Genomic DNA, 23,879 nt, shown 5'->3' with positions numbered 1-23,879 from the left:
CTGCGGTGCTAACCACTGCGCCACTGTGCCGCATGTAGACGAGAAATAGGAGGGGGCCAAGGATAGATCCTTGGGCACCACCAAAGGTAACAGCGCGAGAGCAGGACAGAAAGCCGTTGCAAGTGACTCTCTGGCTATAATTAGATAGATAAGAATGGAACCAGGTAGGAACAGTCCCACCCAGCTGGACGACAGTGGTGGCGTTGGAGAAAGATGGTGTGGCCAACCATGTCAAAGACTGCAGACAGGTCAAGAATGATGAGGAAGGAGTTTATCTTTATCACATTCACGTGGGATGTCATTTGTGACTTTGCCGAGAGTAGTTTCGGTACTGTGACAGGGCCGAAACCTGATTGGAGGGATTCAAACTCACACCAAGTCCCATGAAGTTCCGGGAAAGATGGGAACACATCTGGAAGATGACAACCCATTCAAGGAACACAAACAAGAAATGCTGGAAATACTCAGCAGGTCTGGCAGCACCTGTGGCGAGAGAAGCAGAGTTAATGTTTCAGGTCAGTGATCCTTCATCAGAACTGGCAGATATTAGAAATGCAAAAGGTTTTAAGCAAGTAAAGCAGGGGTGGGGCAAGAGATAACAAAAGAGGTGTAGATAGGACAAGGTCACAGAGAATAAATGACCAGAAGGTCATGGAGCAAAGGCAAACGGTATGTTAATGGTGTGCTGAAAGACAAAGCATTAGTACAGAGAGGGTGTTAATAGAAAGAAAACTGAGCAGCCTGGCCCCAAGCACAAACATGAAAAAAAAAACAGTAGGTAGGCACAGTAGAAACAAACTAAAATAAACACATAGAAAATAAATAAAAAATAACTAAAAGTAAAAAGGGGCACCCGTCATGCTCTGAAATTATTGAACTCAATGTTCAGTCTGGCAGGCTGTAGTGTGCCTAATCGGTAAATGAGGTCCTGTTCCTTGAGCTTGCGTTCATGTTCACTGGAACACTGCAGCAATCCCAGGACAGAGATGTGAGCATGAGAGCAAGTGTTGAAATGGCCAGCAACCTGGTATTTCCAGCATTTCTTGTTTGTGTTTCAGATTTCCAGCATCTGCAGTATTTTGCTTTTATTAACCCATTCAAGGACTTGAGAGGAAAAGGAGGTTAGAAATGGGATGGTAGTTTGCAAGGATGGTGGAGTCAAGGGTTAGTTTTTGAGGAAAGGGTTGATGACTGCAGATTTAAAGGAGTGAGGGACAACATTTGAACAGAGAGAACCGTTTACAATATTGACTAACATGAGGACCAGGAGAAGTTGAGTGGTCAGTTTAGTGGAAATAGGATTGAGGAACAGGAGGTAGGTCTCCACAACAAGATGAGCTCAGAGACTGCATGAGGGGTGATAGGAGAGAAAGATGTGAGTTCAGGACGAGCATTATAGGAAGCTTGCTAGGTTGGCCAAGTAGCCAAGACAGTTTATGAAGCTGATTGAGCCAGATGTTAATTTGGCTGGAATGTCAGGCCAGAGGGAAGGGTACTTGAGCTTTGAGCTGGTGCCTGTGAAGTTTTGTTTGGGTAGGTCGGGGAAGGAGTGTGAAGGGATTAGTACCAGAGGGGAAGTCACGGTAGAGACCTCAAATGAATAAGCCCACTCTCCACAATGCTTCCAAACTGGAAATACTCTACTTGCCGTTTCACCTCAGCAGCATTCAGCTACCACAGGACTCTTTCCACGTATTGGGCCCCAGTTCCGGTGCCTCACAATGCACGTGATCACCTCTTCCTGATCTCGCGAGAACTTGAGCCCTCACTAGGCGTGGCGACTAAACGGTTCTCCCGCTCTCGCGAGAGCTGGTGCTTGGTGCCAACGGTGGCCGGCGGAGGATGAGGGGCGTTTGAGTTGTTGTTGAGGAAAAAACTTGCAGCAGCCCCTGCCCGCACTCGACATCAAATTAACCCAGAGCCACAGCTTTGCGCGTCCGGACATCAACACTGCTCCGCCATGGCAGCTCCCGCACCCATCAAAGGGATTTTGAAAAACAGAAACTCGGCGCCATCTCAGCAGACCTCAGCGCTGGATTTATGTGGCGAGGAAGATGAGTACAAGTGAGCAGCTGTGTGATTGGGGTGGAGAGAGGGGTGTCAGTGGCGGGTGGAGTGATTCGGGGTGGGCGGGGGGGTGTGGCACAGGGAGGAACGGTGCCGGGTGCAGTGAATATCGGGTTCAGGCCAGAACTCCTCCGCCCGTATTGCGCTGCTCCTCCCGGCCAGTGCCGACGCAGCCCAAGCACCGGCCCGCTGGTGAAGTTACTGAGGAGGGTTGGTTCAGCGGTAACTCTGTCACCGGCCTGCTTCAAGCGGTGAATAGGGTTCCTCATAAACTGCCCGTTACATCAACCATCACCTGAACTCGGGGATCCTGGGTTTTCGCGGCACAGTAGAGTGTGCCGTTTACTGACTGACCACTTTCTAAATGCACATCCCACTTCCTCAGTTTTAACCTTGCACACAGTGTCTGCCATTACCCATCACTTTTTGAGCCAGGCAGTGCACATCTCCGACTTGTTGCATTCTTCTTTAGCCAGCACTATGATGTTGCTCCATAGGCTACTGTTGCTTGTCATTTCAATGTTAGCCCTTTGGTCCTAGGATTTATAGGTAAATCTAAAGTAGCTTTAAGAGTTTACCATCTCTGCAAAATTTGAAGCTGTTGCAAATCTTCTTGATGGTATTGCTTTTAACTTCTGATATGTTTTTGTCATGCATACATATTTTTGGCAGCTAAGTGGAATTCCTTTTTAATTGGCTTCGATATCACAACAAATCTGTGTGTGGATTCAGGTACAGTGTCACTGGCTCATTGGTTCCATGCTTGCCTCTGAATTAGAAGATCATGGGTTCAAGTACTACAGAGACTGGAGGATAGGTTAGCATTTCTTAAAGGAGTACTAAAGGAGGGCTGCACTGTTGGTGCTGCTATCTTTTGGATGTAATGTGAAGTTGACACTCCATCTGCTCTCTCAGGTGAATTTGAAAGGTCTCATAACACTACTCAAACAGCAGGTGAGTCCTGGCCAACACTTATCCCTCAATCACCATCTGGTTACTACTTATTTCTGTTTGTTGGGTCTTGCTGTATGTAAATTGGCTGCATGTCTGTATATAATTTATTTTCTTATGGCTTGACATAAAATGAAGTTTAGCACCATAATAGTTTAGATGAAATCTATTGCAGCGATCTGTTTTCAAATTGAAATAGCTGCTATTTTGAATCTTTAATTTGTAGTGGCTCCCAGCATTCTCTTGTGTGACTTGTGTGAAGAAGTCTGAGTAGATTTTTTTCCAACTTAAGACCCCTTAATGGCACATTACATAACTTTAGCTCCTCTTAGCTACAAAAGTACTTACTTACAATCAACTTTAAATTTGAAAATATAATGTTTTCTTAGAGGGTGAATAGGCTTTTGGGAAAGATTAACTTTCTTCAACAGCAAAATAGGTGTATTTAAAAAGTAGTTGAATAAGTAAATTGAGCATGGAAAGGAGTCTTTGCCAATAGCTAATTTTTCCTGACTAAGATTTGACATGCATAATGGTGACCCCGATGATTTTAGTTACACTTCAACGTGCATGTTTTGCAGTAAAAAGTCGCAAAAATGGGATGAAATGAACATTCTTGCCACTTATCATCCAGAAGGAAAGGACTATGGACTAATGAAAATCGATGAGCCCAGTACACCATACAACAGGTAAATAAGCTAATGATTTATCTTGTATCTAATGAAGTTATAAAATGTTTCCAACTCAACCAAGTGATTCAAAACTTTAGGAAACATCATGATGTAAAAAGGCAAGTTTTAAATTCTAATGCAATGAAGTGCTGTATTACTGAGTCTTGCAATTTAAGATTTATGCTTGTATCTTTGAAGATAAGGCAAAAGGTTTATCACACTTATAAGAACACTTAATTTAACCTAGAATCATTGTATTACACAAGTTTTACTTTTGGCATTAGGCAGCTTTGCAGATAATTGATTCAAGTTTACATTAAGAACTTCAGTTCTGTAGAATTATGAAAAATAAAGTCAGAACCCTCAGGAAAGGACAAAAGCTCGTACAGCAGTTCTTGCAACCTTTGTTGCAGAGTTGTAGAAATATAATATACAATAAAATGTAACATAAGTGATTGTAACTGGCTGATTGTGGAAAATGTTACATCTCATCAGTAGCGTATTGAGCAGAGGTCCTAGTTGAACATTCTTTAAAAACCCTATCATTTGGAAAAACTTTATTTTAGGTGTAAGGATAGTGGTGCATATTAATTGGTAATCATTCAGCTGTTATCAGGACACTATAACCCAGTCTGATCCTTCCTCACTTGACTTTCATGAATATATACACACTTCCAGTAGGAGGTCACTGGCTGATTCTGTTTCTGTTTACCCCTCTTTACCTAGGGCTGGTGAGGTAGTTGCATTCCTGTCTGTGTGCTGGGCTAGTTGAGCACAAGTGTGTGTACTTGTTCACCTAATAAACTCACTAAGCCATTGGAGGAGCCTGGGTCGCATTCTTTTCAACTGGAAAAGAAAGTATTGACACAAATCTGTGTGGTCGCATCCTTTTACACTCAGAATTTTAAAAAATCTATCTAGCACACATATAGAACATTACATTCCTGTAAGTACTTATGGTCAAAAGAAACTGAAAAGGTAGCTTTTATTTAAAACAATCATGTGATGGGAATTTAATTGAGTCTTAGAAAGGAACTTGATGCTCTGCATCTAAGGTGTACTTTCTATACTTGGACACAAATGCAATATGATTTTAACAATTGATTGGTATTTTATAAGATAATGTTCTGGTTGGCTGATTCCTCTCCTGTCGTATTTGATGGAGGACAGCTTACCTGATCGAGAGCATCATATGATGGACAATTTTCCTTTCAGTATATTTATATTGAGAGTTATTGCTAATGAGGGGGTGTGAAATAATTTTTGAAAGTTTCAGTGGATGAAAGGAACATTTAAATGATAACTGGGTATCGTCCTAGTACTTGTGATAACCTCTGTAGCCACACTTTGCTATAGTGTAAGTGGAAGTGCTAAATCTTTAAGATTTTCTTTTGTTCTCACATCTACAATGAACAGTTCTCTTGTATTGCTACCAAGCAGTAAAACTGCATAGTGTTCTGTGCACATTGCTTCAAAGTATATTAATTTGCATATGTAGCTGCATAGTAGTGCACAAGTAGAGTAAAATACTTCCACAATCATTGCATAAGAATTGGGGACCTACACCACCATAAATTATATATTATATACACACACACTACATTTCCATCTGGGCAGGTAGCAATTTCTGACACTGGTTTTAAAGAATTGTGAAAACCTAAAAGATGTTTTTTTTCCCAGTATTAAATTGCAGTGATTAAAGTAAGTGAGAAGATTGAGTATTTTTGCTTGAGTTTTCTTATAATTTTCCCATTAGTCTTTCCATTCGAACCGCTTTGTAACTTGGATTTTTAATATAAAGAATTATGATTCAATTCTTATGTAGATATAGCCTATTCATATTCTGGAAAAAGATAAAATAGACACACTGACCTTTTAGGAATTTGGTGCTGTGCACGTGTAAGGTGGGCCACCCCCTTGAATATATTTAAAAGCTTTGATCTTACTGGCATAGTTCTCAATGCTTTTTCTTGTGGTGGCGACAGATCTCTGCATTCCATAGAAGGGAAAAATTAATGTCCAAATGATACTTATGGAAGTACATGAAGGAGGTAATTGATGTAATCACAGCCCACAAACTCATTAATAGAATGTTTATTTGTATCAAAACACTCATTCATTTGGATTCCCAGTTAAATTGAACTTGTGTACTGCACTCATTAAAGTATCTGCTATATAAGCAGCATACTTCAATCCTGAATCCCAGATGGTCAAAGCTCTGTCAAACTAGGTGACATGGCATGTGATTTATTTTACAGGAGGTTGGCTGCTGCACATTCTTATCAATGATGTTTTTTTGGTTCTTTATTTATCTCCATGAGCACAGAATTAGTAAAAGATGCAAAGGAACTGATGTTTGAATTTAACTAGGCTACAGAAAAGATGTGCATGTAACAAATTTACACAGAGAGTGGTGGGTGCGTGGAATGCACTGCCAGCGGTGGTAGTAGAAGCAGATACATTAGGGACATTTAAGCGACTCTTGGATAGGTACATGGATGATAGTAGTATGAAGGGTATGTAGGTAGTTTGATCCTAGAGTAGGCTAAAGGTTCGGCACAACATCGTGGGCCGAAGGGCCTGTACTGTGCTGTACTGTTCTATGTTCTATGTATGTAAAATGAGATGGAATGTTAATATTATAAGTTAAGTATAATTTTACTTGCAAAATTGTTAATTTACTAGTTACGTTCAGTCATCAGTGGTAACAAAGTATTATATTTAGTTTTTAATGTTTCCTTTGCGCAGGATGATAGAAGGTGATGATGACGAAGTCGCAATGAGTGACTCTGAATCAAATGTAAATATTACTGCAGAAATACTAGCAAAAAAGTAAGTACATATCTGTTTAAATAAAACTCTGGGCTTCCTTGCAGTTATATTGGTGACCGTTATATTTCAGTGATTTTCAAAATTGCTCTCTTTGGTTTCAGTAAAGTTCTGTAGTTTTATTTATTTCAGGTTGGAGATGCGAACTAGCGAAAAGGAGGAGGAAATGGGCTGAGAAGGTTGGGATGGGTGTTAAGATGAAAGAGATTTATGAGCAAGATTTTACACAGGAATTCCTCTGACCTTGTGGAGCTTTATACCTTTTTGTCCACGTTTCCTTATAACACATTACCTTATGGCAAGTTTGTATTGTACAGAACTAGATCAGATCAAAGTGATAGTGTGTCTGCTTTTGGTGCTCTTGAATTTACCTTGTTTACATTTCAGGTTTTGGTCAGAGCACTAGTGGCAACACAAAGAATTGCAGCTGTTTAAAAGATGTGATGATGTCTTTTAATTTTTAGTTTTTGGGCTCTTCCCTGATTTTGAAATATTTGAGCAAAAGGAGGAAGGGGTGGTTGGTGGGATTGGAGGAGGAAGTTCAGGAAAGAACATCCGGTGGAAAAATTACACTAAAAATAAAAATGCCCGAAAAGGCAGTTTAATGTTGTACAGTGTAGACCTGTTAGAACTGGTTTATTTCAGATTTCTAGTGTTTTTGTAATGTGTAATGCCAAATCTGCACTTCTGGCCTGTTTACAGTGGGTTGAGCATTTACCCAAGATCTATTTTCATCATTGGTGGTGCTGTGCAGAGAAATAAAAATCTCAGTCTCACTTATATTAGAGCAATGTTACTGAGGTTGGAGTTCTCACTGTTCTCACTGGATAAAGGACTAATATAAATGCAGTATTATTCTTGTCCAGACTAACTGCTCCTACCCGGTATTTAGCTTGGATGTTAAACTTCTGAATAATTTTTGGCTTTACTACATGTTGCTTTCTCACATAAGCCAGCATTTAATGCAAACTTGTTCCTACTTTGAATGCTGCCTAGGTCATTACTGGTGTTGGAGTGTACAGAACTATGACACCACAACATAAGTGATGACTTGATTGCTGCTACTCTTGTCTTTGCCCCATTTGACAGCATGGGGATAAAACAAAGAACCAGCATGCCCCTCCAAATCCTGTCCCTCCTACAGACTTAACCCACTATTGCTTAAGGTGGGTTGACTGGGCAATGATCAGGCGATGGGTCTTCCATAAAAGGTACCACAGTGGCAAACACGTAAACAGTTTGCAACGAGTTAGATCCTGTATCCAAGATACGGTTAGTTTCTACTTGATGGCCTGGTTGTTGAGAGGTTATAATATAAAGTGGATAAAGTTTTTACATAGTGGAGTGTTGCTTCTCTCTGCTATTGTATACAGTTTATTGCCAAGTGTATGCAACCTCTAGCTAAAACCCAGTTTTGTACTGTTCCATGTGGCTACTGCTTTTCTTTTCTGATCATTTTACATCAGCTTTGTGAAAATATCCTCTAATCTGTAGGTTTATGAAGGTGTACTGGAAACTGAATCTAGATAGACCACCTCTTTTTACCTAAATGGTCTTCAAATGGTCCACTAAATTGATGTTTGTTTCTTTTGAGTCTTGTTGGACTTGTGATTTGAAATTTTTGTTGTGGAACAACATTCTGTAGGATGATTCTGGTTTCTACTCTGTTATTGAGATATAGGCACTGGTCCTGAATCTTTTTTATTGTTTCATGGGATGTGGGAGTCACTGGCTAGGCCAGCATTTATTGGCCCTTAAAAAGGCGGTGGTGAGCTGCCTTCTTGAACCGCTGCAGTCCATGTGGGTCAAAATCCTGGAACTCCCTTCCTAACAGCAATGTGGGTGTACCTACCCCACATGGACTGCAGCGGTTCAAGAAGGCAGCTCACCACCACCCTCTCGAGGGCAATTAGCGATGGACAATAATTGCTGGCCTGGCCAGCGACACCCACATCCCATGAATGAGTAATAAAAAAAAAATGCAGGCTCTGCCCATAATGTCAATTCACTTCAACTCAAGTAAAAAGCGATATTAGTAAATGAAATCCCTACAAGACCTTGGGCGGCACAGTGGCGCAGTGGTTAGCACTGCAGCCTCACAGCTCCAGGGACCCGGGTTCGATTCTGGGTACTGCCTGTGTGGAGTTTGCAAGTTCTCCCTGTGTCTGCGTGGGTTTTCTCTGGGTGCTCCGGTTTCCTCCCACAAGCCAAAAGACTTGCAGGTTGATAGGTAAATTGGCCATTCTAAAAAATTGTCACTAGTATAGGTAGGTGGTAGGGAAATATAGGGACAGGTGGGGATGTTTGGTAGGAATATGGGATTAGTGTAGGATTAGTATAAATGGGTGGTTGATGGTCGGCACAGACTCGGTGGGCCGAAGGGCCTGTTCCAGTGCTGTATCTCTAATCTAATCTAATCTAAGACCTGATTAATTAGCAACTTGGGATAAAGGGAGAGCTCTTGCAGGGAAAGATAGATTACAGCTGTCAAATAAAGGCATTATTTACAGCTGCCAAATCCAAACAGCGGTGTCTGGATACACTAATTGCTTTGCATACTATATTTACTGTGTTACTAAGCTCCACCAGGGCTTTGACCCAGCAACAGTGAAGGAACGGCGATATAGTTCCATGTCAGGATGGTGTGTGACTTGGAGGGGAACTTGCAGGTGGTGGTGTTCCCATGCATTTGCTGCCCTAGTCCTACCAGTTGGTAGAGGTCGCGGGTTTGTAAGGTGCTGTCTAACGAGCCTTGGTGCGTTGCTGCAGTGCATCTTGTAGATGGTACACACTGCTGCCACTGTGCGCCGGTGGTGGAGGGAGTGAATGTTTGTAGATGGGGTGCCAATCAAGCGGGCTGCTTTGTCCTGGATGGTGTCGAGCTTCTTGTGTTGTTGGAGCTGCACCCATCCAGGCAAGTGGAGAGTATTCCATCACACTCCTGACTTGTGCCTTGTAGATGGTGGACAGGCTTTGGGGAGTTAGGAGGTGAGTTACTCGCCTCAGGATTCCTAGCCTCTGACCTGCTCTTGTAGCCACGGTATTTATATGGCTACTCCAGTTCAGTTTCTGGTCAATGGTAGCCCCTCGGATCTTGATAGTGGGGGATTCAGTGATGGTAATGCCATTGAATGTCAAGGGAAGATGGTTAGATTCTCTCTTGTTGGCGATGGTCATTGCCCGGCACTTGTGTGGCGCGAATGTTACTTACCACTTATCAGCCCAAGCCTGGATATTGTCGAAGTCTTGCTGCATTTCTACACCGACTGCTTCAGTATTTGAGGAGTCATGAATGGTGCTGAACATTGCGAAATCATCAGCGAACATCCCCACTTCTGACCTTCTGATTGAAGGAAGATCATTGATGAACCAGCTGAAGATGGTTGGGCCTAGGACACTACCCTGAGGAACCCAGGAGCTCAGATGATTGACCTCCAACAATCACAACCATCTTCCTTTGCGCTAGGTATGACTCTAACCAGCGGAGGGTTTTCCCCCTGATTCCCATTGACCTCAGTTTTGCTAGGGCTCCTTGAGGCCATATTTGTCAAATGCTGCCTTGATGTCAAGAGCCGTCACACTCACCTCACCTCTTGAGTTCAGTTCTTTTGTCCATGTTTGAACCAAGGCTGTAATGAGGTCAGGAGCTGAGTGGCCCTGGTGGAACCCAAACTGAGCATCATTGAGCAGGTTATTGCTAAGCAAGTGTCGCTTGATGGCACTGTTGATGACACCTTCCATCACTTTACTGATTGAGAGTAGGCTGATGGGGCGGTAATTGGCCGGGTTGGACTTTTTGTGTGCAGGACATACCTGGGCAATTTTCCAGATTGCAGGGTAGATGCCGGTGTTGTAGTTGTACTGGAACAGCTTGGCTAGGGGTGCGGCAAGTCCTGGAGCACAGGTCTTCTGTACTATTGCCGGAATATTGTCAGGGCCCATAGCTTTTGCAGTATCCAGTGCCTTCAGTCGTTTCTTGATATCACGCAGAGTGAATCGAATTGGCTGAAGTCTGGCATCTGTGATGCTGGGGACTTCAGGAGGAGGCCGAGATGGATCTTCAATTCGGCACTTCTGGCTGAAGATTGTTGCAAATGCTTCAGGCTTATCTTTCGCGCTGATGTGGTGGGCTCCCCCATCATTGAGGATGGGGATATTTGTTGTGCCACCTCCTCCAGTTAGTTGTTTAATTGTCCATTTTGAGGTATGCCTGGTGCTGCTCCTGGCATGCCCTCCTGCACTCTTCATTGAACCAGGGTTGGTCTCCTGGCTTGATGGTCATGGTAGAGTGAGGAATATGCCGGGCCATGAGGTTACAGATTGTGGTTGAGTACAATTCTGCTGCTGCTGATGGCCCACAGCGCCTCATGGATGCCCAGTTTTGCATTGCTAGATCTGTTTGAAATCTATCCCTTTTAGCACGGTGGTAGTACCACACAACACGAAGGAGGGTATCCTCAATGTGAAGGCGGGACTTCGTCTCCAGAATGACTGTGCGGTGGTCATTCATCCCAATATTGTCATGGACAGATGCATCTGCGGCAGGCAGATTGGTGAGGACGAGATCAAGTATGTTTTCCCCTCTTGTTGGTTCCCTCACCACCTGCCGCATACCCAGTCTAGCAGATATGTCCTTTAGGACTTGGCCAGCTCGGTCAGTAGTGGTGCTACCGAGCCACTCTTGGTGATGGACATTGAAGTCCCCCACCCAGAGTACATTCTGTGCCCTTGCCACCCTCAGTGCTTCCTCCAAGTGCTGTTCAACATGGAGGAGTACTGACTCATCAGCTGAGGGAGGGCGGTAGGTGGTAATCAGCAGGAAGTTTCCTTGTCCATGTTTGACCTGATGCCGTGAGACTTCATGCGGTCCAGAGTTGATATTGAGGACTCCCAGGGTAACTCCCTCCCTACTGTATACTACTGTGCCACCACATCTGCTGGGGCTGTCCTGCCGGTGGGACAGGACATACTCGGGGATGGTGATGGCAGTGTTTGGGACATTGTCTGTCAGGTATGATTCCGTGAGTATGACTATGTCAGGCTGTTGCTTGACTAGTCTGTGGGACAGCTCTCCCAACTTTTGCACAAGCCCCCAGATGTTATTAAGGAGAACTTTGCAGGGTCGACAGGACTGGGTTTGCCGTTGTCGTTTCCGGTGCCTAGGTCGATGCTGGGTGGTCCATCCGGTTTCATTCCTTTTTATTGACTTCGTAGCGTTTAGATACAACTGAGTGGCTTGCTGGGCCATTTCAGAGGGCATGTAAAAGTCAACCACATTGCTGTGGGTCTGGAGTCACATGTAGGCCAGACCAGGTAAGGACAGCAGATTTCCTTCCCTAAAAGACATTAGTGAACCAGATGGGTTTTTACAACAATCGACAAGATTTCATGGCCATCATTAGACTAGCTTTTTAATTCCAGATTTATTAATTGAATTCAAATTTTACAGAAGTAGATTGATCAAATGTTTCTTGTGCATTCACAGGAACACTTGTAACACATTTAAAGCAACTTGACTTTGTACTGACCCTGCAGTTAGTGTCAATAGTGCCTCAATCCCGTATTAATGTCTGGGCTGAAAGGAAGCGAGTGAGCTTCTCCAGAGGTTGGAGTCCCACTCTATTTCATGTTTGAGTCAGTTTGAAATTTGGCTGAAGGTTTAGACTCCCAAGTTTAATGTCAGTCTGAAGATTCCACTTCAGAATGACAAACTTGTGTTGCAGGCAACCAGTTCTCAGAAGCAGGAGAGAAAAGGCACCCTTGCAAAATTGCTTGCAAGCTTACCTAAACATTAATATGTATTTTGGTAATCATAAAGCATATGAACTGTTCTACTTCTCGAGTAGTAGATGTGAAATTACATGATATCTGCAAAATTGTTTTTTTTTAAAACTAATTTAGACTTACAGCAGCTGAGGGAATTAATCCTAAAATCTTTGAGCCAAAGGAAGAAAGTAGTGAAGAGGAGGAAGAATTAACTCCAGAGGAACAAGGCAAGCCCATTATATTTACAGTATTTAGAGCATATGTTTAACATTCATTTTTTACATTTTTGAATGGCTGTTCATTACTGGATTTTTAAGACTACTTTTCTAGTCAAGTTTTATAGTTACATAATTGAAGCCCTTTTATGGTACTGCAACTTTGCATGTTTTTCATACTTACAATATAGTAAATCAAAAGATACAAGGATTGAAAATCTCCAGTCTTGACATCGCAGCATCTGTGCCTGTGACCTCCAGCACTGATCCCATCAAAGTGCGTGTAAGCTGGGTCCCAGTTGTACTGACTGGCAGACATACTTTGATGGTTCTACTGGGCCAGTAGCACCCTCTCCAGATTCTCTACCCCTACAACACTGTTGTGAGAGGGTAGGCAGCCAATTGCTGCAAAACTGTTGCCAATGCTATTTTTTAGGCTAGCCCCTCAAGCCACACAAGGGGCTGACTCTTGCTCCTTCCAATTCCCTTCTCCTGATGGATAAATCTGCCTCTTTGTTGCACCACATCCTGAGGTAATAGATAAAATTGGAATGAAGAATTGAGGTGTGGAAAAATAAGTTTTCACTAATGAATATACTAGAGATAGATAATGAAATGTCTTAATTTTGGAAAAGCATCTTTCCTTGGTTATTTTTGACTGATCCAATTTGACTTAAAACTACATTTATACAGATTGGTGGGTATCTTGAAAAAATTTAAAATACTTTGTCACGGTTGTATATTAATTGTGTTTCATCAATGTGGAAAATATAGGTTCATTGAAAGTGAAGGTTATTTTCCTTCTTGGTTTGTAAATGTTTTGAAACTGCACCAGTAAGTTAAGAAATTGAGTGTTAATGAAGTATATTTAGTTTACATATTATGTTTGTCTTTGGTAAACGGCCTAAATTCTGACAAAATCGGATGACTTTGCATTAAATGAAAGGTTATCTTTAAAGTGCGCTAGTATGTTGCACTGATTTTATTTATACTATATTGCAGTAGCACTATTGTATTGATCTCAGGCCTTTATTTTCTGGCCTGAACACTTCTAAATCACCCCACCTATGGGAGTAGAACTGGAAGAGTGGGTCATCAAAGATAACAATCAAATTTTGAGTATGGCAGATCCTGGATGTGGTCTGTTTGAAGTTCAGGTAATGACCATGTATGGCACAAAGCTTCTTACCAAGAAGTACTCTATTGGACTCCACTATTCCACCCTAAACCATATACAGTGATCTCCAGTAGAACCGTGGATATAGTGGGTTATACATTTTTAAGTATGCAGCATTGATTGATAAATAAGGAAAAAGCAGTCTGTTTAACATTTCAGAGACCTGCTCATTGGGATTAAAATTGAGATGATTCTCTTATAGTGCAACAGATCAAAATAACCAAGGCTTCTTTGAATGGAACAGACTAATGGCTTGCAATTTATGGATGTTAAATGGGCTTCTCTTGTACTGTTACGCAATTCATTGGAGAAATGTGAAACCTTGTTTGTGGTGATTAACCTTACCCTAAATCATTTTGGCTGTTGGGAAGAAATAATGGGGGCTTGTAAGAAAGGTATAGCAATAACCATGGGTGATTTTAATCTACATCTAGATTGGACAAATCAGATTGGCAAAGGTAGCCTGGAAGATGAGTTCATAGAATGTATTCGGGACAATTTCTTAGAGCAACACGTTCTAAAGCCAACCAGAGAGCAGACTATTCTAGACCTGATAATGTGCTATGAGACAATGGCCTCAGTAAAGGAGCCTGTAGGTAGCAGTGATCAATCATCAGTGATTGAATTTGTCATTCAGTTTGAGGGTGAGAAGTGTGGGTCTAAGACGAGTGTTTTAAACTTGCATAAAGGCAATTACAAGGGTATGAAGGCAGAGATGGCTGGAATGAATGGAGAAGTTGGGGTAAAGGGTAGGACAGTAGAGCTGCAGTGGCAGATATTTAAGGAGATTTTTCATAACACTCAGCAAAAATGTATTCCAGTGACAAAAGAAAGATTCTAGGAGAAGGATACCCCATCTGTGGCTAACTAAGGTAGTTAACAACAGTATCAAATTTGAAAGCAAAAGTGTACAATTCTGTGGAGATTAGTGGCAGGTCAGAAGGTTGGACTGAATTTAAGAACCAGCAAGGAATGATGAAAAAAATAGAGGGAGAAATTACAGTATCAGTGAAAGCTATTTAGAAATATAAAAATAGATAGTAAGAGTTTCTACTAGTATTTAAAAAGGAACAGAGTAACTAAAGTGAGCATTGCTCCTCTAGAGTGAGTCTGGGGAATTAAGAATGGAAATAATTAAATGACAGAAGTGTTGAACTGTAGAAGACACAAATAACATTCCAGAAATACTTGCAAATCAAGAGGTGAAAGGGAGGCAGAACTTAAAACAATTACAATCACCAGGGAAAAGGTACTGAGTAAACCATTCGAACTAAAGGCTAATAAGTCCCCCAGGACCTGATGGCCTACATCCCAGTGTCTTAAAAGAAGTAGCTCTGAGATAGTAGATGCATTGGTTGTAATTTTCCAAAATTCACTAGATTCTGGAAAGATCTTATCAGATTAGAATGTAGGGAATGTAACTCTTCTATTCAAGAAAGGAGGGAGACAGAAAGCAGGAAACTATGGGCCAGTTAGACTAACATCTGTCATAGGGAAATGCTGTAATCTATTATTAAGGTGGTTCTAGCAGGGCAGTTAGAAACTCTTAATGCAATCAGGCAGAGTGAACATGGTTTTGTGAAAAGGAAATCATGTTTGACTAATTTATTAGCATTCTTTGAGGAAGTAACAAGCAATGTGGATAAAGGGGAACATGTAGATGTGGTGTACTTGGATTTCCAAAAGGCATTTGATAAGGTGCCACATTAAAGATTACTACACAAAATAAGGGCTCATTGTGTAGGGGGTTACTTACTAGCTTGGATAGAGGATTGGTTAGCTACCAGAAAGTAGAGAGTAGGGATAAATGGGGCATTTTTGGGTGGCAAGCTGTAATTAGTGGAGTGCCACAGGAAACCGTGCTGCAGCCTCAACTATTTACAATGTATATCAATGACTTGGATGAAGGGACCAAATGTATGGTTGCTTAATTTGCTGATGACACAAAAATAGGTAGGAGAGTAAGTTGTGAAGAGGACATAGATATAGATGGGTTAAGTGAATGGGCAAAAATTTTGTAGATGGAGTATAATGTGGAAAAATGTGAACTTCTCCACTTTGATAGGAGAATAGAAAAGCAGTGCATTATTTAAATGGGGAGAGATTGCAGAACTCTGTGGTATGGAGGGATTTGGGAGTCCTGGTACATGATTCACAAAAAATTAGAATTCAGGAACAGAAAGTGATTTAGGAAGGCAAATTGAATGTTGTCATTTATTGCAAGGGGAATGGAATATAAAAGTGGGGAAGTTTTTCTACAGTTGTACTGGGCATTGGTGAAATCACATCTAGAGTAATACATACAGTTTTGGTCTCCTTACTTAAAGGATATAATTGCATTAGAAGCAGTCAGAAGGTTCACTTAACTGATTCTTGGTATGAAGGGGTTATCTTATGAGGAAAGGTTGGACAGGTTGAGTCTGTATTCATTGGAGTTTAGAAGAATGAGAGGTGATCTTATTGAAACATATAAGATCCTGAGGGGACTTCACAGGGTGGGTGCTGAAAGGATGTTTCCCCTTATGGGAGAGATTAGAACTAGGAAACACAGTTTAAAAATTGGGGGTCTCCCATTTAAGACTGAGATGAAGAGAAATTTTTTTGTCTGAGGCTTGTTAGTCTGTGGCATTCTCTTCCCCAGAGAGCAGTGGAGGCATGGTCATTATTTTTAAGGCTGAGTTAGATAGATTCTTGATTGACAAGGGAGTCAAAGGTTATAGCGGCTAGATAGGAAAGTACAGTTGAGGCCATAATCAAATCAGCCATCATCTTATCAAATGACAGAACAGGCTTGAGGGGCCAAATGGTCGTCTACTGCTCCTAATTTGTCTGTTCGTATCTTCGATCACTTTCACGGATGAGTCTCAATCTACCATATCTTTCAACGTCAGTCTTTGCCATGAGATATAGTATGTTCAAAAGGGGTAGAGCACAATGGACATTATTTAAAATATTAAACTTGTATTATGCAAATAAATAATTTAAGTGATTATGTAGTAATATATTAACAGTAGAATATCTTGCACAACTCTGACAAAATAAAAGTATTTGTTACTCTTAAGATCTAAACTAGTCCTTTATGTACCTGAGTTTTAATGCGCACGTTTCTCTTCTTTCATCGCTTTCAAACTGTTAGTGTTCTCAAACTCCATGGTTGCTTTTCTGAATTTTTTTAGACTAATTTTTCCTCATGACATTTTTCATTGCCACCTATTCTCAAGAATTGTTCCTTTTTGTGTCGCAGAAAGGAGTTACCAGGATTTCATGGCTTTTGAGCAGCTGGCCAACTAAACTGAAAAAGGAACGACCAGTCAAATGTAAACTGAACTAATCATGAAGTTTGTATATAATTCAAAATCACATGTTAGATTCCTTTCACACCTGTTACCACTCGGACTGTAACATTCTATCTGGAGAGAATTTAAAAAGAAAAAGCAAGATCTTGTATAACTTCATGACCTCAGGATGACCCAGAGTGCTTTATGGGCAATTAAGTACTCTTGATGTGTAATCACTGTTGTAATATAGGGAACTCAAACTGCCAATTTGCATCCAGCAATGTCCCACAAACAGCAATGAGAAAAATAACCAGATAATCTGTTTTTGGTAGTGTGGGCTGAGGGATCACTATTAGCCACGATACTGAGAGAACTCCTACTCCCCTGCTCTTTGCATAGTGCCATGGGATCTTTTTACAACCAATTGAGAGAGAAGGTGAGGCCTCTGTTTAATGTCTCATTTAAAAAGAATGCAGTACTACGTCAGTACTGCATTGAAGTGTCAAGTCTCTGTAGTGCAACTTAAACCCACGTTCTTTTAGCTCGCGCAAGTGTGCTGCTCTTAAGGATGGTATAAGGAAGCTAAGGATAGTATTAAATTGAAACAAGCACTACAAATCTGCAAATACTAGTGGTAGGTCAGAAGATTGGATAGATTTACGAACCAGAAAAAAATAATTGAGGGAGAATATGGAGTGAGATAAAATTAGGTAGTAATATAAAAATAGACAGTAAGAGTTTCTACAAGTATTTAAATAGGAAAAGAGTCAGAAACTGGGAGGATGTTTCCTCTTTTGGGGGAGACTAGAGCTAGGGGACAGAGTTTAAGAATAATAGGGCTCCCTTTTAAGATGGAGATGAGATTTTTTTCTCAAAGGGTTGTTTGTCTGGAATTCTCTTCCCCAGAAAGCAGTGAAGGCTGGGTCATTGAATTTATTCAAGGCTGAGTTAGATCGATTTTTGACAGACAAGGAAGTCGGGGGCTATGGGGGGTGGGCAGACAGGAAAGTGGAGTTGAGTCCACAACCAGATCAGCCATGATCTTATCGAATGGCAGAGCAGGCTGGAAGGCCTGATTGACCTACTCCTGCTCCTATGTCCTATGCTATCACTGAGCCAGGGCTGCTGCTGATTAAATGCTACAAGACTTTGCTTTTAGGTCACTATTGAACTGTCTAAGCACAGTACATTTTAAAGAAACAACCACTTAGTCAAATACTACACAAAAATATATTTGGACCTCACTCCTGTCATAATTCCAGCAAAGTCTTACGCATAGTCCCACACAATAGGCTGAGACTTGTAGATTGAGTCCCTGCCTTCCCCAGTAGTTTTTGAGCAACACCTGCCACAAACAAGAACACTGACATAAGGAACAGGCATGGTCAGAGAATCTCGGCAAATGTGGAACCTAAGCCTCTCTTATGCCCTCAATCCTGAGAGGTGGCTAATGTTTTTTCTTTTAAAGATGTTTAGTTTCTTATAACCAGTGAGGCACTAGCAGCTATTTTCGGGGGAAGAGAGCAGCAAGTTTCAACCTTCTGTGGCAGGCAGATAGACCTCTCATGATTTTGGAGACCTCTATCAAATATCCTTTCAACCTTCACTTCTCTAAGGAGAACAAGTCAGTTTCTCCAATCTATTCTCATAACTGAAGTCCCTCATCCCTGGAGTCATTCTCGCAAATCTTTTCTGCACCCTCTGTAAAGCCCTCATTCCTAAAGTGCAGTGCCCAGAATTGGACACACTACTCCAGTTGAGGCTGAACTGGTGTTTTATGAAGGTTCACCATAACTTTCTTGCTTTTGCACTTTATGCCTGTCTTTATAAAGCCCAGGATCCCATATGACTTTTTAAACCCTATTAGGATAACATATTAGGATAATTAAAGTCTTGCATTATCACTTCTATAGGTTTTGCACCTTTCTGTAATTTCCTTGCAAATCTATATTTGTCCTACTATTTGGTGGCCTGTAGAATACACCCAGTAGTGTAATGGCACCTGGACTTTCTTAACTCTAACCGAATAGATTCTGTACTTGACCCTTCCAGAACATTCATTTCTCTACAGCATTGTAATAATCTCCTTAATCAATACTGTCACCCCCTCCTCTTTTCTTTCCTTCCCTATCTTTCCTGAACAACTTGTTTCCAGGAATATTCAGTACCCATCCTGCCCTTTTATTGAGCCAGGTCTCCGTTATCACCACAACCTCATATGGCTGTCTGCACCTGCAGCTTACCAACCTTACCACACTTCATGCGTTTACATAGACACACTGTAATCCTAATTTGGACCTTATTGCATTCCCTCTTAGTCTGACCCCACCTATTACCTTATTATTTGTTACTCTAGTGCTATTTGTCACTCCCAATCCTTCAGGCACCGTGTTTATTTTTTCTGATGCTACAGCTTGATGTCTATTGTTATGACTGAGGCGGGAGTAATGCACTGTTAATTCAGTCCCACCACTCCGCAGGTCATAGATTAGTAAAGTTTCCCACCTACTGGAAATTAGCCAAATTAAACGCTTTATTAACTGCCAGAATAAAACACACCAAACCAGGTTTCATTAAATAACTGCAAATTCACTATTTATTAATAAATTAAATCTTAAACAGTATTGAGATAAATCTATGTCTGAAAAGACTTTATAACTTATTCCTCCTAACCCTCATGCACACACATACATTCAAAAACCAAGGGTTAACTTTTTTAAAAACATGATGTTTTAAATCAGAGCTGTTTCTTAGGAATAATAAAACAACTGGGTTGTTTTCCCGGATTGGTGAAGTGTTCCAGAGGCAAATAGTCAGATGCTACTCAATTTCCAGGTGAATTTGATGAACAGTCTGTATTGGATATGCGTTAAAGGCAATTCAGCTACGGCAGGCGTCACACAGTTCTTTCAACAAAGAGGATAGCAACAGATCTATTTGGATTTTGAATTAGCAGTCTAACAGTGGAAACTTTCCTGAGAATTCCAGAACTCCCAGAAATACAAAAAGCAACTGAAAGTCGCTCCTGAGGCAGAGACTTCTCAGACTGGAAGTAAAAAGGAATTTGCTACCTCCAACAATGCAGATATTCCTTTCTAGGGGTCTTTTTCCTCTTTAGGCGAAACACAGCCTGTAGGCCAATGTAGATTTTCTGACGAGAGGGACAAATCATCCTTCAGGGAGAGAAGCTCTTCTGGACTGCCAGAACACTGGTTCCAGACTGTTTTACACACAGTCAAACTGATACAATACAGAATGTGATCTCATCTCTCTTGCAGTTTGCACTCACTGTTCCCAGGGAGAGCAAAAAAAAACTCCTCTCAGTCTTAAAGGCATAAGACCCCCTTAGTTTTTAAGAGAAAAACAACACTCCCATGACGCCTCCGCCCTTGGCGAAATGAAACGCCATTCTTGAATGCATTTCATTACAATGCAAAACAGAAACAGAAAAAAATTCACTCTAAACGTATTTTCACATTCGTGCCCCCACTGTGTGTTTGAGGTAGGTCACTCTTGCTTTTGTGAATTCACTTTTGCCAGATTTACCACCAAGTCCACTGCTTGCAGTTTTTTAAACAGAGTTTCTTGTTGTTTTAACTGTTCTTTCCAAGTATTACTGTATATTAGTACATCAAGATACACTACACAGTTGGGAACACTGGCTACTGCCTGATTCATTAATCTCTGAAAATTGGCCAGGGCATTTTTTGTTTAGCCCAAATGGCATCACTTGGCACTGATAAAGACTGGCAGGTGTGACAAATGCTGATATTTCTTTAGCTCGGAGTCAAAGGAATTTGCCAATATCCCTTTAACAAATAGAATGGGCAGATTTCTTAGAGATCTATCAGTCTTTTAAGTGAGGAATTGGGTAGGAGTCTGCCTTCGTTACTGCATTGACTTTTCTGTAGTCTATGCAAAGTTGGGTTGAGTAGGCACTACGACTATTGGTGAACTCCAGCTGCTTTGACTAGGTTCAGTAAAATTGTTTTCCAGCATATATTGGATTTCTGCTTTTACTTGGGCCTGTTTGGACTTGAGCGGTAATGATGTTGTTTGATGAGAATAGATTTCCCTATAGCCACATGTGTGGCTAAGGTTGTGCATCCCGGCTTAACCCTACACACTCTCTCAAATGTTGTGAGAAGCCTGGTTAGGTCTTCACGTTGTTTTGCATCTAAGTACAAGAGCATGTTGTCCAATTTTCTTAGCCATTCTGTATTGGCTAACTGGATAGTTGGAAGTTCAATCTGAGAATTGTTTAAGCTGCCTCCTGCCTCATCCTCACTATCCTTTTCCTTCACAACAGTCCCCATTACCTGACATACCTGTACTGGCTTATCCTTCTCCCTGCGATAATATTGCTTTAACAAATTGATATTACACAATCGATTCTTCTGGCGATCAGGGTGTCCTTCAAGTAATCTACCTTACCCATTCTTTTGATCTTTTCTTATGGGCCACCGAACTATGCTTTAAATGGTTCCCCTTGTAACGGCAACAACACCAATACTTAATCCCCTGGTTGAAAATTGCGGGTCTTTGCATTCTTGTCTGCTTCCTCCTCAAAACCCCATCTTCAATATAGTAGCGTTCTGGAACTCCTTTCGCCTCAGCTTTTTTCAGAGCCGACGGTGCTATTCGGTATGACTCTGGATCAGCTTGCTGTGCTGCAATTAAAGAAGATTTGTTAAACCTCTCATTTGGATTATCCAAATCCCCAAACAAGGTTTCAGATACTCGGCTATCTGTTTGTGGTGCCAATTTTTCTCTGACAATGGAACCTGTTTAGCCTTTGCTCAGGTTACTACACATGGAGGAAACATTCCTGGAACTTGTTCCTGTAATTATTCTTTAACTTCACTTGGTTTCTCTGTGACTACAGGAGAAACTGATACCTTTGATCAGGTCAAATCATTCCCTAGGAGAAGGTCAATTCCCTCTACTGGCAAACTATGGACAAGTCCTACAGTTACCATCCCAGATATTGGGTCACACTCTAGGTGCACATTATATAAAAGGACAGGTATATACTCTCTGCTAATTCTAAAACTAAACTTTAACTAAAACTTTAGCATTCAGGGTGCTCTCTGGAAACATTATACCTTTCCCCAGCAAAAGTGTTAGGGTTGCTCCTGTATCCCGAAGTATAACGATAGGTTTTCCTGCCTCCCTTAAAGGATATGGAGTTACTTTTCCCTTTGACAGGAATTCATTATAACTTTTGGGTATCTTATTCTTAACCTCTACACTCGCTTTAGTTTTTGTGTCTGGTTTTACAGTTGCCGTTAATGCTACAGCCTGGTCTGCTGTACTCTCAGTCAGGGCTCCTTTCTCTGCATTAGCTTTGTGTACGCCAACAAGTCCCATGGGTTTACCTCACAATATCCAGCATTCTGAATGAAGATGACCCATCTTGTGGCAATGATAACACTTTGGCTTGCGCACCTCACTTCTACCCTTAGCATCTTGGTTTCTGGCCTGAGTAGTGATCCTGGGGCGTTCCCAGCTGTTCCTTCTTGTCCCCGGCTACTTGCCTTCCTTTCACTCTCCCACTTTCTATCCTTCTCGGGTTTATGGAGTGACGGACAAAAGGTTTTGGCTTATTCACAAGCCCAAAATCATCAATTTCCGCTGCTTGCCAAGCTTTAAAAACTTTCAGGTTATCTACATGAGTTCACACTACTGAAGGGATGAATTTTAAACTATTCCAAGAGAATCAATTCTCTAAGGTTCTCAACGTGATTTCCATCTTTAATGCCTGTATCCAACGATCAAAGTTAATTTGCTTTACCTCTCAAATTCTACATACGTCTGCCCAGCCAGTTTCTGTAAGTTCCGAGACTTCTGACGGTAAGCTTCAGGGACCAACTCGTATGCAGCGAGAATAGCTTTTTTTGCCATTTCATAATCTGCAGAAGCCTCTTCAGAAAGCTTCATGAGCTCTGCCATCAACTTGCTTTGCATAAGCAGTTTCCAGCTTTCCTTTGGCTATTTCATTTGTTTGGCTATTTTTTCAAAACAAATGAAAAATGCCTCTATGTCCCTTTCCTCAAACTTAAGAAGAGCTTGTATAAATTTAAACAGCTTTTCGCTGGGTCCTGGGCTGAATTCAGCTTCTTCCTGACCAGGATTTTCCCTGAAGTCAAGACCATCCCAAGAGTTTCAGCCTCAAGTTTTCTTATTGCTATTTCTTTTTCCTGTTCAAGTTTTATCGTTTCTAACTGAATTTAGTAAATTCCACCGCATCACTCTCCTACTTACTATCTTCCTGTTCTTCTTCCTCCTCCTCTTCCAATTTTAAATGTGGACTATTACATCAAATATCTCTGCTTTTGTAGCACCTGATTTCAACTCTAACCCCAATTTTGCTGCCAAATCTTTTAGTTTATTCTTAGTTAAAGTTGTCAAGCACTGAGGGACCCATTCTCCTTTCCAGAAACTCTGCAGCAACTGCTAATGCCATTCTTTACCCTATTATACAAGAAAGCTGGGGGTTTTTTTTCAAATTATTACTACCCCACAATTAAGGGTATTAGCATTATGATCCGACAATCGAACCCCCAATTAATATAAGAACAGAACGTAACATAGAAACATAATATCCGTAACATAACAAATCCTGTTTTGTGCCAGCTCTTCATAGCCTCAACTCCCCGATATTTCAAAAATCTATCTACCTCTTTAATACATTCAGTGATCTAGCCTCCGCAACTCTCTTGGGTAGAGAATTCCAGACATTCACTACCCTCTGAGAGAAGAAATTCTTCACATCTCAGTTTCAAATGAGTGTCCCCATATTCTATAACTATGTCCCCTAGTTGAGATTCCCCCACTAGTGGAACATCTTCTCAACATCTACCCTGTCAAGCCCCCTCAGAATCTTGTACGTTTCAATAAGATCACCCCTCATTCTTCTAAACTA

At 41.2% G+C, this 23,879-nt stretch overlaps 1 protein-coding gene across 1 annotated transcript in view; it reads left to right on the top strand.

Annotated features, from left to right (window-relative positions):
• Positions 1-1,812: 1,812 nt before the first annotated feature.
• ppp1r2 (protein phosphatase 1, regulatory (inhibitor) subunit 2) overlaps positions 1,813-23,879 on the top strand; it is a 111,059-nt gene continuing 88,992 nt past the window's right edge. The window contains exons 1-4 of the mRNA XM_068042289.1: positions 1,813-2,064; positions 3,600-3,707; positions 6,438-6,521; positions 12,420-12,511. Coding sequence (XP_067898390.1) covers positions 1,961-2,064; positions 3,600-3,707; positions 6,438-6,521; positions 12,420-12,511 — 388 coding nt within the window. The 5' untranslated portion in view covers positions 1,813-1,960. The remainder of the gene's footprint in view (positions 2,065-3,599; positions 3,708-6,437; positions 6,522-12,419; positions 12,512-23,879) is intronic.

Source organism: Heterodontus francisci, chromosome 11 (genome assembly GCF_036365525.1).
Source record: "Heterodontus francisci isolate sHetFra1 chromosome 11, sHetFra1.hap1, whole genome shotgun sequence".
Classification (NCBI taxonomy): domain Eukaryota; kingdom Metazoa; phylum Chordata; class Chondrichthyes; order Heterodontiformes; family Heterodontidae; genus Heterodontus; species Heterodontus francisci.
This window is presented reverse-complemented; position numbering and strand designations above follow the sequence as displayed.